The 19,904-nt window shown below is 32.0% G+C and overlaps 1 protein-coding gene across 2 annotated transcripts in view; it reads left to right on the top strand.

The window, feature by feature from the left end:
* Positions 1-13,303, top strand: part of GCA (grancalcin, EF-hand calcium binding protein) — an 18,848-nt gene extending 5,545 nt beyond the window's left edge. Inside the window, exons 3-8 of one of the 2 annotated variants that reach the window (XM_011991000.1) lie at positions 4,220-4,289; positions 8,313-8,356; positions 8,633-8,780; positions 10,943-11,056; positions 11,400-11,458; positions 12,106-13,303. In XM_011991000.1, the coding sequence (XP_011846390.1) occupies positions 4,220-4,289; positions 8,313-8,356; positions 8,633-8,780; positions 10,943-11,056; positions 11,400-11,458; positions 12,106-12,132 (462 nt within the window). In that variant the 3' untranslated portion in view covers positions 12,133-13,303. The remainder of the gene's footprint in view (positions 1-4,219; positions 4,290-8,312; positions 8,357-8,632; positions 8,781-10,942; positions 11,057-11,399; positions 11,459-12,105) is intronic. The other variant, XM_011991001.1, reaches the window with a different exon arrangement.
* Positions 13,304-19,904: the final 6,601 nt, after the last annotated feature.

Below are 19,904 nucleotides of genomic sequence, written 5' to 3'. Positions count from 1 at the left end.
GTATGTATTGCAGCACCTGCTATATTTGCGTTTTTGTCTACAAAACTTCTTAGAATAGTCATGAACTAAGATAGTTGTGTGTGTTAATGAAACATTTGGAAACATCTTTTTAAGATGTGTTTTTTTTTTTTTCTTGATATGTTTCATTTACTTGTTTAACAATTTGGGGGGGAAATTGAAAGCTTTTCTGTGTTTATGGAATACAGTGGATTGGTGCATGGAGACTGGGGACCAGAGAGGATTTGGAAAAAGAGATCTACATGAAAATCATCTTGAGGGAGTTGGGGCAGTGTATCAAAGAGGAGATTTGTTAATTGTGGATGGTTCTGGGAGAGGCTCAATGATAAAACAGTTTAGGAAAAGGTAAAGAAACTGGCAGAATGGAGGTGCCAATACCAGACTAATGGGCAGAAACAAATTCACTCTTGAGTCTTAGCTGCAGGCCTTACCTCTTTTCTTTTATAATGGTCAACAAAGATTTATTGATGTAGGTAGAATTTTATAGAACTTTAATAACATTTTATTCATTCCCTTGGGTGTCCACTAGGTCTAATATGCTTTTCTAGGAATAGACAGTATACAGAGAATTAATAGAGATGGCAGACATTCTGTTTTGGCTACCCCAATTTCATTTACATTTTATTTTTTATGGTAAATGTAAAAGGTAAAAGGCTAACCTTTTACCTTTTATTATGTGTTAGAGGCTGGGGGACTATAATACTCACCATCCCAGATACCTTTGTACCTACTAAAGGCGGCCATGTGCTGTAGGACTGACCATTGACATGTAGGTGCAGTATCTTTGGAAAATCTTTTTACCCCAAATGAAAAAAGCCTTACTGGGAGCAGCCTTGGGTGTGGCTGTTTTTGCCCCTTCATTCTTCCTACCTGGAAATGGGACTTGAGGTATGGAGGTGCAGCAGCCATCTTGTGACCCTGAGACAACAGGCTTGAGATAAAGACCTATAGATAGGGAATGTGGAAAAATGTAGAGATTGATGACAAGTCTAAGTTGCCATACAGTCCTGTTCTGCCTAGCCTCAAATCTGTTGTATGAAACAATAAACCCCTATTGGTTTAAGCATCTTCAATAATATTTTCTGCTGTTTGCACCTAAATGGTACCCTAACTATTCTACTCATTATACCATTGTCATTTTAAAGGATTATACTGGAAATAAGTATTATACTGAGAATAATTCTGTTATCTCTGTTTGACTATGTAATATATTAATCATATAAAATTACAACTTAAAGTATATGAACTGGACATATATTTGGAGACTTTTTTTGACTTCTGAGCTATTTCAGCATTTTAATTGTTGGCAGTAAATTTGCTATGTTTGAACTATTTGATCCTTTCCTTAAATTTCCCAGTCTTGTGCTTTTGAATAAATAAACTCCATGAAGACAGGGTTCCGGTCGTATTTTCCCTACTTGACAGATAGATATCAGGAATATATAAACATTTGATAAATGCTTTAAATGGATGCATTAACTATCCCATTTTCAATTTTTAGTTTTTTAGTCTAAATATTTAGTCTAAATACAGTCTAAATATTTAGACTAAAAATATTTTCAATTTTTAGTCTAAATATTTAGACTGTGTTTTTTCATATGTTGAGTTCTGCCTAGCTTTGACTGATCAGGTGCAATATATGACTTATGTATACTGCTCCTAGAACTCAACTACCGAACTCACATCTACACCCATATCCTTTTTTGATGGGCCTCATAATTAATGATGCTCTATGAAAAACATCCGATTAAAGCTTTCCACAGTGTTTTTATTTATAGGATTAAGTATTCTAAACAGTAAGGATTAAATCATTGATTAATTCAGGGAAATTCTGGTTTCTGTTTTCATACAGACACACACATGCATCACAGTAATACCAACAACTTTAACTTTTGTATGCACACACTGCTTCTACTTTTCCACATAGCAACTGTGATGTGGGCATGACACATGTACCTTTGCATTATAGATAAGTAAGCAGAGACTCAAATTGAGTAACTGAACAAATAGGACTTGAAGTTGGATATTATTTTAAAATCTTGCTGCCTAACTAAAGGCAATTGATTTTTATTAATTATCTACCTGATACTCTTGTAATTTAATTAGGACATTCAGCTTTCTACCACTAATGCTACCTAATTCAGTTAAGAGTTTATATAGTTAGCCTGATTATCAGCTTCAACTGTAGGTAAAGAAATCCAAAAGTATCACTTGGATTTTATCCTTGTAGTTTAGGAAGACATTGCTTATTTGTGAGTTAGTCATTGAGATAACATATTTTCATAACATCTCTGAAGTGGTATACTAGAAGAATGCTTTCTGAAGGCAATGAATAACTTCTAGCAAAGCTGTTACGGTTGTTTTTCTAACTTCAAAAATTCTGTAAAGAGCACGTGTAAAGCAGAGTTCCATTCATTGTACAGATTTTTAAATGTAATCCACATTTGAATGAGAAATTCCAATATTTTTAACCTTTTGAAGTAGTAAATGAACGTGGTCACAAACAGTCAGAAATGCCAGCAGTTTAGTAAAGAACCAGAGGTAGTTGTTTTCATTCTACCAAACAACTAACCTTCTTTGTACTAGATACTCTGCTACAGCCTGGGAATACAAAGATGAAGGAAACTGAGACACTGACTCAGACGATCTCTATGTAGCCAGGGAGATACAGACAAGTAGAAAATGATAAGAATGTAGGGAAAGATGTGCTAGAGGTGAACAGGTGAAGATGATTGCAACACCAAGAGTTTGTACTTGTGCTGTTTGCCGAGAACAGCACTGTTCAAAGTAAATATAAGATGAGCCACAAATGCAAAGCACGTAGTTTTAATGTCTCACAGCATTATTTCAAAAAGTAAGAAGAAATGTGAAATTAATTTTAATGCTTTATTTAGCCCATTATATAAAAATCCTAACATTTCAACATTTAATCAACATACAAATTATCAATTATATTTTACGTTTTTTTTTTTTTACTAAATATATGAAATCTAGTGTGTATTTTATACGCACAGAACATTGTAATTCAAAATAGCCACATTTCAAGTGCTCAATGGAGCCTATGGCTAATGGCTGCTGTATAGAACAGCAGGAGCATAGAACACTCTTCCTTCAGGTATCTGCATAGCTTGCTCCTGTGCCAAAAAGGCCTTCTGCCATTTTTTAATTTGAGGAAAAATTTTCTAACCTGTCCCCTGATCTAAAAATATGGCTAATTTTTAAAGGTATAAGTTTCTAACTACAGAATTTCAAATTTAGTAAGCAAGATTCCTAGAAAATACATGTGACAGAGAAAGGAGCACTTAGATACTCTTGACTAGGTAATGCCACACATGTGGTCCATTGAGAAGAATGCTGCTTAGTATTTTGTAATTTCTATTGGAACAACCGCAGTTTTGTAAGGGGTTCTTTTGCCAAAAATCCATTAGAATATGAGTGCTAATAATATTTCTTAGAAGTAATTTAGAAAAGTTTTTTGTTTTGTTGTTTCTTGGATCTCTTATGAAGAGTATGTTTTAAATTTGCCTCCTTGATCCTTCATCATAGCTGACGTTTTGCATTTGTGCCAATGTATGTGATGGTTCCAAAGGAATTACTTATTTTTGTCAAAAACAGGATGAGGTACTGAATCATAATGAGAATATTCAACCTATTTAATTTCCATTGTGATTTCTTGTTTGCATTTTAAAACTTTATTTTCTGTAATAAGTTCAGGCAAGATATGTTTGGGCAGTAATCAGAAGAATAGCTGCAAGATACAGGGGGACTCTAGAATTTTGCTAGGGGTAATGGCGGGGGAAAATATATTTTCCCCTTCCAGTTAAAGCTTCAGTATTATTTATAAATAATCTCTTCCCAAAACAGCATGAGTGGGGATGTTTTCGAGACTTTTCTGAACATATTTTAGGCATTTTTCTAACTGTTTAAAATAGAAGTAGAACGACTCTTATGAGATTATCTTGAGCCATTATAGAACAGGGTAATTGTGCTATAATTCAGAAGTAGAAGAAATTATTTATGTTGTATGATATTTTGTAATATGCCTTTGTTGTCAGTAATTACTTCTAGTATTTTGTAGTTAATTATAGAGTAATGTTTCAAAGAATGCATATGTCTTGATTGGCCTAAAACAGTCAATTAACATTTTAATATGCTTTTATACAATTGCACATTAAATTAGGTCATAATTATTTTTAAACAGGATGGTGAACTGGATGCTGAAGAACTTCAGAGATGTTTGACACAGTCTGGAATTAGTGGAACTTACTCTCGTGAGATCTTTTTTCCCCTTTTGTTGAAATTGTAATAGGAAATTTATTTTCTTACTTTTTTGTTCCTGTAATTAAAATGTTTAGAAAATTATCACAGTTATACATGCACATAGTTTAAGAAGTCAAATAACTGTAAAACTTGTTATGAAAATAACTGTTCATTGTGCATTCCTGTCTCCTCAACATTAACTGCTCATAGAGGAGACTTCTTTTAATTTTTAAAAATCTGATTCTTTTGAAATTTGCTTCCATATTTCAAGATAGAATATTTTTTCACGATTGATTTTTGGATTTTATGATTGTCTATTGATACCCTGCTATGGAAGATGAGGATTTCACTTTATTTTAACCTTAAACTCTCCTCTGTCTCTGCACTCCACAGAGGAACATTTCCCATCCTCCTGTCCTTCTAATGTAGTTATAATATATAATAATTTTTGTTCGGTATGTTAGTCTTTATTTTTACTATCTGAATGCTGCTTATAGCTGTATCTTATGATAATGCATGATTACTTTTCCTTTTTATATAATGTTTTGCTTTTCTTGAAATCAGTAGTTGTCGGGCATTCTTTCTTTTTCATTATCCTAGAACTCTGGGATATGCTGTTTTTTATGCGTGGCTGTCATACTGGGATTCTTTCACCATTAATTCTGGAGCTGGTTTCCCCATTTCTCTTGAGTTAGATCTCCTTTTTACTCCATCTCTTGTTGTCTTCTTTTAAAAAATTCATTATGTTATTTTAGTGAAATATATAGTTTAGTAGCTTCTTAATAAAAAAGAAAAAATATGACCGGGCGCAGTGGCTTATGCCTGCAGTCCCAGCACTTTGGGAGGCCGAGGTGGGCGAACCATGAGGTCAAGAGATCGAGACCACCCTGGCCACCATGGTGAAACCCCGTCTCTACTAAAAATACAAAAATTAGCTGGGCATGGTGGCACGCACCTGTAGTCCCATCTACTCGGGAGGCTGAGGCAGGAGAATTACTTGAACCCGGGAGGCAGAGGTTCCAGTGAGCTGAGATTGGGCCACTGCACTCCAGCCTGGTGACAGAGTGAGACATCGTCTCAAAAACAAACAAACAAAAGAATACATGGGAGATAAATTTTTGAGAGCTTATTTATCAAAAAATGCTTTCATTCTACCTTCAGAATTGATTGGCAAGGTATAGAATTCTAGGTTACAATAATTCTCATGTAGAATTTTGAAGGTATTGCTCCACTGTTTCTAGTGTCCCTTGTTGCTTTTTCTCCTTCCTGCCTGGAAGTGATGTGATTTGTTATTCCTCTCTGGAAACTTGTGAGATCTTTGTCTTTAGTATTCTGAGATTTGATGGTGAAGTGCCTAGTTGTGTTGTGTGGGAAACTCAGAGGGTATTCTCAGTCTAGAAACTCCTTTGCTTTAGATGTAGGACATTTTCTTCAATGATATTTTATGTTTCTGGAATGCTTTTTGTTTTCACTGGGTTTTCTACTTTTATCATCTTTTCCCTCCTATCATTTTTTTTTTCTGAACTTTTTGGGAATTTTCCTCAACTTTATTTCCTAAACCTTCTATTGAGCCTTTAATTTCTGCATTTCATTAAAATCCAAGAACTTCTGTTCTATTTTCGTGAATGTGATACTGTCCCTTATCTCTCTGAGACTATTAATGTATTTTCAAAGTTTTTTCTTCCTATATAACCTTTGTTTTTTCCAGATTGTTTTTTCTCCTCATTTTGTTTGATTTGGGTGGTCTTTCATGTTAGGTGCTTTTCTCAGTTATCTGATGATACTGTCGTGCTCATATTTTAACTAAAATACTGATGAGAAGCCCTGAAATCATGGTTAAGCATTAATTGTGGGCTTCAATGTATGGTGGTTTGGCTGGGCAGTTTTGTCTTGTAACTCTGGGTGTCGGTATCTTTAGGGATTCCCTTTTGGACTGGGTTTTCAGTTGACCTTCTGCCTGGAAAGGAGAGGTGGGCTCAGAAGGGTTCTCAAGTCTTTTGTAAATTGTCCTTTAATTGCCTTACTTTTAGAAGATAGCCCTGTCTCAGCTCTGCTATCTTGCATTTCAGAGACCTCTCCAGAGAATAAAATTCCAGACTTCTGCTGGGTTGGAAGTAGGTGTAGCATCCATCCAACTGAACTGAGGCAGGGAGGGGATATGAGGCTTAGAATGCTCCTTAGGTAGACTTTCAGCCAATTCTTCTGTTTTTGTCTCCACTTTCACACCCACTTTCAGAAGTACTGCCAATTCTTAGGCATTTGGGGTCTTTTCCAAGGGTTGCTTCTCAGCTTTTCTCATTACAAGTTCAGGAATCCATTTTCTCAAATCTAGGTTGGTTAACTCACATCCATCAACTCTTCAACTTGCAAAATTTTGTTCCTTTGTTTCCTGTCTAATTCTTTTTTTCTCTGGTTTTATGCCTTAAGTTAGTTTACTCTCCATTCTAATGGACTGTGGGGAGGAAGTGAAAAATCTGTCAACTTTCCTGAAAAGTCTGTCTCTTCACTCCTTGTCCTAAATATTTTTTCTTATACATACACATTCCTATTTTGATATTGAAGATCTGCTTGTTTGCTGATTCAGATTTAGCCATCTATTGTCATTAATTCAGATTCTCCCACTTTATGAATGTGTGCCAAGTTAATTGTAAAGCAAAATAGATATTATTTACTTGCCCAAAAGAGGAAATACCATTCCAGAATTTCTCATGTAATCCCCTCACTCTGATAGGTTTATAGCCTTAGCTTTATAAACTTGGGAAACTACCTTTCTGGGTCGCAGTTTCTTCCTTTTTAAAAACTGGAACTACTATACGTTTAGCATGTTTATGTGAAATCATGTAACATACACCACCTTACTCATATTAAGAACACATTGAGTATCTATTGAGTTGTCAATTTGAAAATACTACAACTAACAATTCTAACATCGATACTATATTAAACATTTAAAGAAAATCAGCAATTTTAACTTGTGGAATGTTTTATAATTTTTTCTTTGGTGGGTCTAAAATTTAGCGGAAATAATTTTCTTTTATAAAATGTTAAAATGTTATGGATAAAATAAAATATTCATTCATTCATATTAACAAGCTGCTATTAAACACTTTGTAAGTTTAAACTGTACTAACATGATATTTTCTTTATCAGGGCATGAAATTAGTCTTGGGATATGTCAGCATATTAGTTGAATGTAATTGGATTAGAAAAATTAGAAAAGGATTAGAAAAATTGAATTTTATCAATAGGTCATCAGTTGTAGTTCTATAAATATGAAAGTGTTAATATTTCGAATTACCTCTGGTTTTAAGATAGCTTGTATTGATATTTTCTTCCTTTTTTCTCCCCCCAACCCCTGAGAAAAACCAGCTGCTTCAATTCAGATGCTCATTCTTTTTTACTTGGTCTATTACAATAAACTACCAATGGACTTACCTATTTCCAGTATCATCTCACTTTATATTTTATTCATTGTAAACTAAAGTTTCTAAAATGGAAATTTTAGAATTTCCCTTTGCTTCTGAAACACTTCAGTGGCTTTCATGGGCCCAAACTTTTTGGGGTAGTATTCAAAAGTTTCATGATTTGGCCCTCATTTGCCTTTCTGATGTCATCATATGTCACTCTCTCCCATGTACTTTAACTCAAGTTTTGTGATCTCTGGGTACATGTCAAACTTCTACTTTAACTCCACTTGTCATTTGTGTTATAAAGACTGGAAGCCTTCCTCTTCCCCAGGCTTGGGTGAAGCCAAGTGCTTTACATACCTGGAGTGTCTTTGTCACAGTAATTTTCAGTTAGTTTATAATTGCTCATTTAATTACCTTAGTCCCCTCACTAGATGTGAGTACTTCGAAGGCAGTAATTTTTTTAAAAACAATGGGTACTTAACATTCAATAATAGCTTGTTGATTGTAGTGATCTTATATATTTTGGCAGTTTTTAAATGTTTTATTTTGAAACTAGAGATTGTCATAATTTTACATAGATAAAGTTGGGCATACTCTAATTTAAATATTGAATATGTTTTACAGCCTTCAGTTTGGAAACCTGCAGAATTATGATTGCCATGTTGGATGTATCCTTGAATAGAAATAGAAAATACTAGAATAAAGAGTAATTGCTTTTTGAATATCAAGCCAGTGGTTAGATTTCAGTGCCCATAGTAAACTAGTGAATTTAAAAATACTTTGTAAGATCCTGTTTAAATTCTAGGCTTTTTAGTTTTTATACGGAAATCTATTCATATAATGAGTTTGGCTAACTCTACAGAAGCATACTCATGTTTTAGTCAATGATTTAGAGTCAGATAAACTCAGGTATCAAAATTTATTTTTGTTAATAAAACTATCAGAGAGATTACACAGGAAAACTGGGATTTCGTGAATTCAAAGAGCTATGGGCAGCTCTTAATGCCTGGAAGCAAAACTTCATGACTGTTGATCAAGATGGAAGTGGCACAGTAGAACATCATGAGTTGCGTCAAGCCATCGGTCTTATGGGTAAGAACATTAACATTCTTTAGAATCTATAAAGCTCATCTTTGTTCTTTGATTAGATGAACTTAATTGCTTCAATTTACTAAGTAATAAAGGGATATATTTTTTCACCAGCAAGTTCCTTTGTTTGTTTTCAAAGTTGTAGGTAAATTCTGACCAAAGACCTCAACAAAACCATTTTAATTATGATTTTTTTTCAAAAGATGATCTTCCATACATGCATACATTTTGAATTTCTTCTGCTGTGTTTAAATTTATTTCGTTGTTAGTACTTACCACTTATATTGTATTCTTTTATAACTTATTGTCAGGGTCTCTAATTGGGAGCCAAAGCTTGCCTCCGTCAGTCAAAAGTCTGTACAAAATAGCTTTTCAGCAGTAAAAACTATGTTTTTGTTTGTCTTTTTTTCCTTACATAGTACAGAACACATAGCAGGTGCCAAAATACATCAAGTTGGAAAGGTTGCATTTTAGAGTAATTTAAAAGTTTATAACTTTATTCTTATCATACCTCTCTCTGATAAGCTGATGTTCTTAGTGTACTTTCAAAATGGATAACATACAATGGTGTTTAATTTGCTTAAAGTTAATGCAGTTTTAAACAGCTTTATGAATTGTTTTTACGCTTGTGATTTACACTCTTTTCTAAACAAAATATATTTACATGAAAATTAATTTTTTGGAAGTTAAAATCTGAACCCAATGGAAGTGGACTTACCTCAAAGTGCAATTTAAATAAGTCAAATTAGTGATTTGTTTGGTTTTGTTTTATAAATAGACATTTTAATTTAGTAGTAGGGACAGTCCAGCCCATGTAAACATACGTAGTTCAATTATAGATCCTTGATACCTAATGGATTAAACCTGGACCTTAATTCAGCCTAATGTTGGGAAAGTAATATAATCTTTGGCAGAAAAGAAAACCTCCAGAGTTCCAGTTAGGCAGTGGAATGTAAAAAGGGTTTTCTGGATTGTCCAAATTTAAGGTCTTCATATATATTTTAAAATATTCAAATTATTTTGCTGAGAATACTATGAGAAAATCTAGGAATTTTATAAGTACCGCATTTAGCTTGTAACTCTGTAATATGAAGTTCAAAATATATTTGCATATAATTACATTAGTTTGCATGTTTTACTGCTTCTTTCAATTTATACGTTTCCTGCATTACATTCTATTGTAGCTACATGAATAATTATCTCCTATTGCATTTATTTTGGTTGTTTTTACCTTTGATGGGTGAGTGTCATTTGCTCAAGTCTACAAATCCGGTAATGTATGAGCAATAATAGTGGGCTACTATTCTTCTTAGTAAAATGTATACATCTCATTAAATGCATAGGGCCATCTAAAAGGGTACAGCAAGTAGAATATATTAATTTATGTTTTTATTCTTTTTTATTCTTTTTAAATTTTAGATTTTATGTATATTTTAAAATGGGAGTAATCAAACAATAATACATGTATAGAATTTAAAATAATTTAACACATACTGGGAGTGAATGATCAAAAACTTCTTTCTCATCGATATAAGTATACAGTCAAAAATTTTGGACATCACAGGACTACTAGAACAAAGAACCAAGGAAATCAGTGAAATAGTGAGAAAGCTGTTATTAGTGTTACAATGTATGAAGAAATACTCAGAATTCCAGGACAAAAAAGAATAATGTTTTTCTGTTTTTTCCCCTTTAGAGTAATCATGTTGATCCTCAAATTTCCCTTACTTATAAAAGATACTTTCAAGCAATATGTTCAGTGGGAAATATCATTTGAATAACAAAGATCATTAGTAATCCTTGCCTTAATGTTCTTTAAGAACTATACAAAGTTACATAATTGAAATATTGAAGCATTAAAACCCATGAAATTAGACATTATTTCAAAATAACAATATATGATAAATTCATAAGAAGAGAATTATTTTCTTTTCCTTAGCTTTGACTTTATTACAAAGTTAGAATTGTGATATTTATATACCGATTAACAGGATTAACAGTGAAGCCTTGGTCTGATCAATTTCAATATTAATGTGTTTTGTTTCTAATTATATTTTTGTGGAATGAATTTTGAAAGTTATTTTATGACTTGATTAATGAGAAGGCAATCTTGCAGTGTTCTTATGTTATTTACATTTAGAAGTTTTAATTTATCTCTTTTTTAGGTTATAGGTTGAGTCCTCAAACAATAACTACTATTGTTAAACGTTACAGCAAGAATGGCAGAATTTTCTTTGATGATTATGTTGCTTGCTGTGTGAAGCTTCGAGCATTGACAGGTATTGACTATTTAAAACTAGGTGTACAGTATTATGTAGCTATTTTTCTTGAATAATGTGTCTTGTTTCCTCCAGCAAGTTTATAATAATATGTGTTTTCCCCCTTTATTCATTGTTAAATCTAATTAGTTTTAAGGCTTTAAATATTAAGGAATATAAATGATAAAAACTTGTTATATGTTATTTTTGGAAGTTTTTCTTCATATCTCTGTTGCCTGGGCTATTCAATCACTTCTAAGATTTAATTGAATATGAAATTATTCTTTTTTTGTACCTGGGGGCACTAAATATTTGAAACTATGTATTTTAAATTACAATAAAAAAGTAATTTCTTTGTTTAAAGATTTCTTTAGGAAAAGAGACCACTTGCAACAAGGGTCTGTGAATTTCATGTATGATGATGTGAGTATCCTGCTTTTGATATTTATACTGCATTCTAGATGCATTCTTAGTTAGCAAAAAAATTTAAGTGATCCCAAGTACCGGTACTGGAAATAATATATTTTGTATGCCATATACTTTTCCATATTTTTCAGCTTAACACAAATATAAGATTAATGTTGGCATAGATGCCAAACAATTTGACTTCATGTTAAATTGTAAATATACTTTTCAATTTTTATGACAGGTTTTTTGAATTTAAAAAAATGAATCACTTTTAAGGGCCAAAACCACTATTATTTTTAAAAAGGGTAGTTTAGTGATATTTTTTCTCAGGGAGGGAAAAATTTTAATCCATGACACGTTATTGAAGCTGTTCATTTCTCATTTCAAATGGTTACTATTAACTTGATATTCAGGGTTTTTTAAAATTCAAGCTATAAGACAGTTATATTTTACCTGTGCTTTAATGTTTCAGGGTTTTTGTTTTGTTTTTTTATACTTACTGATGAAAGTTATGTGGTCAACATTACTGGTATTTATTGGCTTGAATTATAAGCCTTGGAAACAAACTTTTCTCTCTTAAGAAAATGCTCTTGTGGAATATAGTCAAAAACAATGAAAAACTATTTTATTCTTAATAGATAATAATTTTACTTACGTATTAGTTTTTGCAGGGCACTATGGCAATTTGAATGTTCAGAATTCTAAACCTGAAGAGACACTGTGAATTCTTTTGCTTGGAAGAAGTGAACTGGACTACTTTAAAACTTTTAAGCGTTTTCCATGTTCTTCCTACCCATTAAGTCTCTCTTCACTTTCTGTGTGTTTTTATTTTAGCAGATAGTTCAAAACAATAAAAGATTTAAAAAAAAATTGGTGTATTACTGCTTTTGGAAAAGTTATTTTACAAATATGTGCATATTGTCATAAAATATTGGTGTATGATTGATTTAAATAATGCTTAGCCTTAATTTTTAACAATGTAAATTTAGAGGAATGTACTTTACAAGATAGATTGTATAAGAAGCCAGATGATGAAAGCCTAGAAAAAACTAATTTATACTTATCTGAAGGTTACAAATCAGACTTGAAATTTTGTTTGTAGTTGGTGGTGTTTGAGGGCCAGCTAGAAATGAAAGCCTGGATTTTGTGCTGTGTTCGTAATATAGTTTATTCCTTGATCAAATAATCAGAGAAAAAACACTTAAAGGTCTTTGTCTGTGAAGAAGAAAGTTATCTCCCCAGTCAAATCTGTGGTGGGATAAGACTACAGAAGGCATTATTTTTTCCTTTTTAATTTTTTGTTGTGTATATTTTTCTTCAATATGTTTTATTGTCTTCTCTAAGCAAAAAGTTCTTAATAAACAAAGTATTTCTCTCTGCACCCTATTTCATTAGTGAAGACATAGTTCCCCTAAAATGGCATCCTCCTCTAAATCTAGACTTTTTGGAAATGGTGTATATTTTTGATGATATGTCAACATTCAAAATTGTCCTAATTAAATTGTTGTTTAAATGTAATTTCAGCTGTTTATAAAGTTAAAAAAAAGTAATTAACCACTCCAATTGCTCAGAAATTATACATTTGACTTATTTGACAATATTAACATTAGTGGTGGCTTTGCCGTTAAAAACCCAGTAAGTATATTGAGTGCATCTATGTGATGTGGTGTTTTGAGCATAGTAGGCACCACAGCAACTTTTCTGAGTGGTACTAAAACTGCCGAAAATGCAAAGTAGGATCAGCAGATCTTTAGTGTGCAATATCCCTGGTATAAGGTGTTATGATTAATGTAATTTCTTTCTTGGCAAACACCTCATGTCTATCTTAGTGAAGATTTAATAAACCACATATTTTTCTTACGCTTTAAATGCGTATCTTCCAATCTAACAGTGAGTGACATAATTTTATGACTGCTGACCAAATTAATTTATAGATTTTATAAAATCCCATGTTTCTTAATGGATGAAGGACAGATGGCAATATTTTGAACAAAACCTTTTATAAACTTACAGAATTTTAAATCAGCTTTCACTTTAAAAAATCCTGGAAAGGAAGTAATGCACTTGACACTGATAATTTTATATAATTTGCTGTCAGATTCACTTGGTCAGTTTTATAAAAATGTGTGAATAAGTAATCCACATAATTTTGTTTTCTGGCTTTTTTTTATGAACATATATTTGATAATGTGAGAGGACATTAACTGAGCTGGTAAATTAAAGAAACAGAATTCTAATTAGAAGTGTTGTAGGAAAAAGCAAATGTAAAAACACTATGTGTCGTTCACGTTGAATGGTGATAATGTGACTCAGCGGCCTGTAATCTCAATATCCAGGTTATACAGATGGTTGTTACTGAACTATTCTGTGGTCAACTATGATTATCTCTCTTACTTGGAGGCTCACAGTTGAGGTAAAACTTTTAAAATGACAAATGGTATTATGCAAGTTTCTGCCAAATGACACTCTGTCTTAGAACTCTTTAACACAATTCTCATCTAAAAATGTTCCTATGACTTTTGGTCATAGAAGGTCTATGAAGGAGCTTCCATGGCCAAACATATTTAGAAACTCTCGCTTTCTAAAGCTTGATAAGGTATATTAGCATCTGAAAGCCCAAGGTTAATAAAATCAGTCATGTTTAATTTTATTTGGCCCAGTTTTTTCCAAACTTTTTGACCACAGAACCCCTTTCTCTAGCAAAACTAACATTCTATGCCGATCCAACTTAATTGCCAGGCAACTCTTCTGCACTTTACATTAAACAGACAAACTTACATTCACAGAAACATTAGGCCTACAGAATATTTTACCAGAATTTTTATACTGAAATACAGTTCACTTTGTGATGCTTTAAAAATAACTGATAAAATATTTTTATGATGAACATGACTGCAATATGAATATAGTATAGTTGTTTGCACTGGTTAACTCACACCCCAGTTCTTTTATGATGATGTTAATTATTGAATAATGTACACTCTTAATGTATAAGTGCTTTTATTTATACAGTAAACATGTTTCCATGTCATTTTGAGAATTTTTTTAATAAACATTCAAATAGCTTGCTGTAAAGTTTTGTATCATACAAAATCTGTTACATATATATATTATGAGATGCTTCAGTTCAAATAACAGTGCAGTAATTCACCTATATCTAAAAGACTGCCAAATGATTAAATGTCAGGTATTGCACTTCTATTTTGAGTGGCAGTTTACACATTTTAAATTACATCAAGGTTAAATCAATATTATGGAAATCTTAATTTGGTCCACTCTAAATGTAATTTCAAGGATTTCTCATTTGATCTATTTACGCATGCATCCAGAAAAAAGTAACAAAAATGTAGTCAAGTTATGTTTATTTCCAAAAAAGGCATTTACCCTAGAAGAAAGTAGAATCTGTTAATATAGTTTAAAGTCTGTGGAGTTAAAAAAATAACAAAAAATCAGTTTGTGATTATTTCTTTAAGTAAAATATAAGACATCAAGTTTACTTGTAATCTTATGGCATTACTAAACTGGACAAATAAATACTCTTTGTCAAAAATGTGCTCTTCTTTGCCTTTTTACATTTGACAGACTCTTAAATGATATGTTTTCTTCTGCTTTTCTATAGTCTTCTGGGTAATGAATAGAAATAAATCTGTTAATATCTGGTGAATTAAATCCGATGAGTAAATTCCAAGACTTCTTTCAGGCAGGCGTATTCTGTTCCCTAAGCTTTAAAATGCAACCATGGGTGTTTCATTACTTTGAAACTTGTGTTAGAGGATCCCATTTTTTTGGTCGCAATTCAATCATTTACATAATGAATTAAGCACATTTGAATAAATACATAATGTTAAAGTATCATCCAATAATATGTCTAGAGTTTATACATAATATTAGATTAAATTAAAATATTTAGAACTGGTAAATATTTAGAAGTTATGAGTGCAGACAGGATTTTAAATGAATACTGCCCAGGTAATTTGAAGTCTAGAATGAGGTCATCATATAGTACATATATTAAACTTTCCCTGTAATTTAGAATTCTGAGCATAAAACTACTTTCCAGCAAAACACTGGGAAACTTAGGAAAAATTGGTCTATCAGCTCATTATTTGAATGCTGGGAAATCTGTGCTTTTAATCATTTTTGCCATATCTCTTTCTACTTGTTTTTAAAAATATGTTTTTGTGGCATATAAAGAAAGAGTCTTATATACTCAGCATTCCTTTTATCCAAGTAGCTTGGTAATATGCAGCTTTGTGTATTATTTTGCGAGTATTCAGGACTCAGGTGTGCTTCTATATATCTGAATAGTGAGTAGACATTGGCAACACTTCTACATCACTATGATGTGCTATACAGTAAGAGAATGAGGAAGCTGTTTCCCTATGTGCTAATTATGTTTTCAGATGTGCCCCTTCTGTAACATCAGAGATGGTGGCAATTTGCAAAGCTTACAGGGAGTGAGAATTGGCCTAGATCATCATTTAATAGCAATATTCAGGGGCACTTATATTGGGAATGATTAGGTCCTAATTCTGACATATCGTGAGAGGTACCCCAGTGTTTTCCCTTAACCATAAAAATGTAAGTATGTACAGATACATGCATACAAATATTTGCATTCTAGTTGACTGTATTATTGAATCAAATTTCATTTTGCTGTAATTGTTGAATTTTCGAAGGATAACCCGAAGAGTGCTAGTATGAATATCCCAGAAACATATTTATTAAACATTCATTTTTTGAAAATTATAAGTCATTTTCAAATGATTTTAAGATTTTTCTGAACTTTTGGATGCACATTTAATTTCCCATAGCTATCTGTGGTACCCTCAGATTTATATTATGGCAAGAGATAATTTATCTTATGGTAAGTTCTAAAATATTTAGCTTCTTCATATTTAGATTCTCATTTTCTGATCAGCCTCAGTTGTAGATACCAATATAATTTTTTCTGCTATTTGTGTTTGGTTTTTTATTTATCAAAGGGAAATGTTCTCTTGGTGTTTTAAACCTTTAAGATGAAGGTTGGAAAATCTAAGCCATGAAACAAGACTCAATAGTCCTTAGCTTACATGCCACATTATGGCCAACACGTTTTATTTACAAGTTTTCTTGAAGGTAGTTTGATGTTTTTTCCCCTTAAATAATAGAGAAGAAATGGGGAGGAATTAAGAAAGTATGAAACTCAGACAAAAGAAAATATCTGGATATTTTCATTCTTGGTTAAAAAATGAAGCAAACATATGTTATAAAAACTTATTTGCACATAAGTTAAAGCCTGTTTATCCATCAGAAATTTTAAGTAAACAATAAATGTTTTAGTCAATCACTGTTGTGGTCTTAACAGGCAATAATAGGTGAAATATTGTATTTCTTTAATTTTAGATTTAATGCTTTTTGCCACTCTATCTTACTAGTGTCCTGATGGAACTCAATAAAACTGTAGCACTGTTACATATGATTTCATGAAATAACATCAGCACCACCATGCCTATATCTAGTACTGTTCCTAGTAAAATGTTGGAAAAAGTTGGCTTCTCTAGTAAAAGTATCCTACTTAGCTAATGAGATTTACTTTCTTTTTCCCCAAAATAATTTCTTTTACAAATTCTTGAATTTTTCATGTATAAATAGATCAGAAATTATATGCTTCATTCTTAAATTATGTATATATACTCTATTTTCAATACAACTTGTACACTTCTTTTAGCTACCAAAAATTTGTGACCATTTTTTACAGGAAATGTACATATTTACAGTTATCTGTAGAAGCTTATTGCAAAACTAGTTGTGCAAGTAGATTACACTGTCAATACCACATACCAATCTTTGAAGAAAATATTTACTAAAAAATAAATATTTCTGCACAGAATATTTCAAAAGCGTTATGATTTCATGCTACATTATGTGCATAAAAACTAGGAAATAGTATGTGTTTTGGTAGGTTGTTTCATTTTGTTTAAAGCATTCCAAGGTACTTACTACTTAGCCAGATGTAAGTGAGCTGCTTTATATTAGATGACTGACATTTTCAAGTGATTATACACATTCTTTTTTGAAATGTATTATTCTGTAACTGGTAAACATTCTGGTGTAATACATTTTCCCACCATCAAAATTATAAAACGCAAATTTCAGCTAAAAAGCGGTAATGAGCCTTTAATTGAAATCACTAGGTGGCTAGGAGATAAAAACTAGAGATTCCTCAATATTTCTAATCTTATATAACATTTGGAAGGAAGGTGCCATATCATTTCAGTGCTATTATAAATATAGGGGCATTTGAGGAGACTATGTGGAGGAGTTAATTATAAGATTACTGATCCTTTAATTTTACCCCTAAATAAGAATGATGAAAATGTTATGGAATTTCTTATATATCCAAACAATATATGTCAGTATAAATAATACAGTTGAAATGCTAACAGTTGTGATTACTTTCAATATAAAAACATTAAAATACACAAGAAGGAATACAAAGGATAGAGGTTCAACATAGTGCTTTAAAACCACAGGTATACCAAATTATTTTACATCTTTCAAAATATAAATTAATGGACATCACAGGTGTAGTGACTATAATTTAGGGGATTCATCTAATTTTTGACATTAGCTTTTCAAGAATAACGATGTTAATATTGCCACTTCTCATAATAAGTACTATTTTATTGGGAGTATTTCTGTAATGTTGCTATTCTCATTTAAAAGTTTGATCATGAATGGTAGAGCAATTAAATTTGTCAGTTGATTGTATGGTTCTGTGTTCTTAACGTTGCATTTCTATAGATGTTTTGATGTATTCATAGTAATAACATGTTTTAAATAACTTCTTGTTAGTCATCTCTCAATCTCCACTTAATAGTTTATATATATAAGCCTCACGGTAATTTCTTTTCATGCTTTTGGTTATTAATAATTCATGTCTTTCTGTTAATTTTCTGTATTTGACATTTCACCAAAGTGTGTTTGTACCACAAATGCATGTGATGAATTATTCTACTCTTGGGCACTGATCAATCACAACACCTAATACTTTACATTTAAAACACGATCCTTTTAGTTTGTAAAGTGGTTTAACATCACATCATAAGTAGAACCACAAGAAAAAACTTTGGGAACATTTGAGGAATGAGGGAGAGGGGGATGAGCTATTGCAAAGCTAGAAAACAATTGCAATGCAAATAAGTTTATGAATGGTGGACAAAGGCAATATTTAACAAATATAAGGATGCTATCTACACTGGCGTTCTCCTGCTCTGAGCAACTAGATCTTTGGGAGGCATGTGAAAATGACTTTATAAGTTTTTGTTATACAGTATGAATGTGCATGTTGGGTAAAGGAAAGAGCAACAGAAAGTGTTTTAGAAGACCTTAAGTAGTGCGACTGCACTATCACCATATTCCACTATCTTTATGATGATGCACACATCACAAAATAATCTTGTAGATTTACTATAAGGAATAATGTACTTTATGGTTTACAAAGCATTTCTACTTACTTATTTCAGAGGATCCTCAACACACCCCTTCAAGATATGTTAGATGCTACCACCATTTTTATAATTCTGGATACTGGGGCTTACTCTGGATTTGTCCCAAGAATAAATGGAGAAGGTATAATTTGAATTCAGGTTTACCACATTAAGTCCCTTGCCATTTCCACCGATCCACACAAGAGCTTAGCCAGTTTAAGACTGTGTAACATATCTGTGCAATGAGAGAGTGGTCTAGGGGTCTGAAAAGAACCATTGCAACTATAAAATTATATTTTCTGTAAAAATGGAAAATTATATACTTTCAAAATTGTATTTTGTAAATGTATTTTCAAATATCCATCTAAGGACTATATCGTAGATCTAAAGAAGGACTTCCACAGTGAGCCAGGCTTTAGAGAATACATTCTAGTAGTACTGATCGACAGATTACTTTCACATACTTGGCATGTAACATTGATTCAGAGTAGATATGTTTATAATAAGGAGATTGATACTCTCACTATTATTGTAAATAATATTACTTTAAAGCTATAAACCTAATAGTGCAAAATACAATTAAGAGAGATAATAGCTACATGTAGGTTTCTCTGAATCAAAAACTTTCATCTTGGCAATAGCAATGTTGTTGGAGACATTGCACATTGTGCAAAATCTAAATCTTGGGAAATTGTTCTCCTGATTGTTTTAATGCCATGTTTCTGGATGAGAAACAAGGAACTGAGCATTTTTTGAGCACCTAGTATATGCCAGGCCCTTTACTATATTTTATCTCATTTCTTTCTCAAGCTTCTGTGAGACAGGTATCATTGTCTTATTTTTAGAGATTCAGGAAAAAGACTCAGGGAGGTTAATTAACTTGCTCAAGGTCACACAGTTATTGATGAAAAAACTGGTATTGGAACCCAAGTTGGTCTGATGCAGAATCTATGCTTGCTCTTCTACATTGGTAAATTCTCAAATTGTTA

Source organism: Mandrillus leucophaeus, unplaced genomic scaffold, assembly GCF_000951045.1.
Source record: "Mandrillus leucophaeus isolate KB7577 unplaced genomic scaffold, Mleu.le_1.0 Scaffold389, whole genome shotgun sequence".
NCBI lineage: Eukaryota > Metazoa > Chordata > Mammalia > Primates > Cercopithecidae > Mandrillus > Mandrillus leucophaeus.
This window is presented reverse-complemented; position numbering and strand designations above follow the sequence as displayed.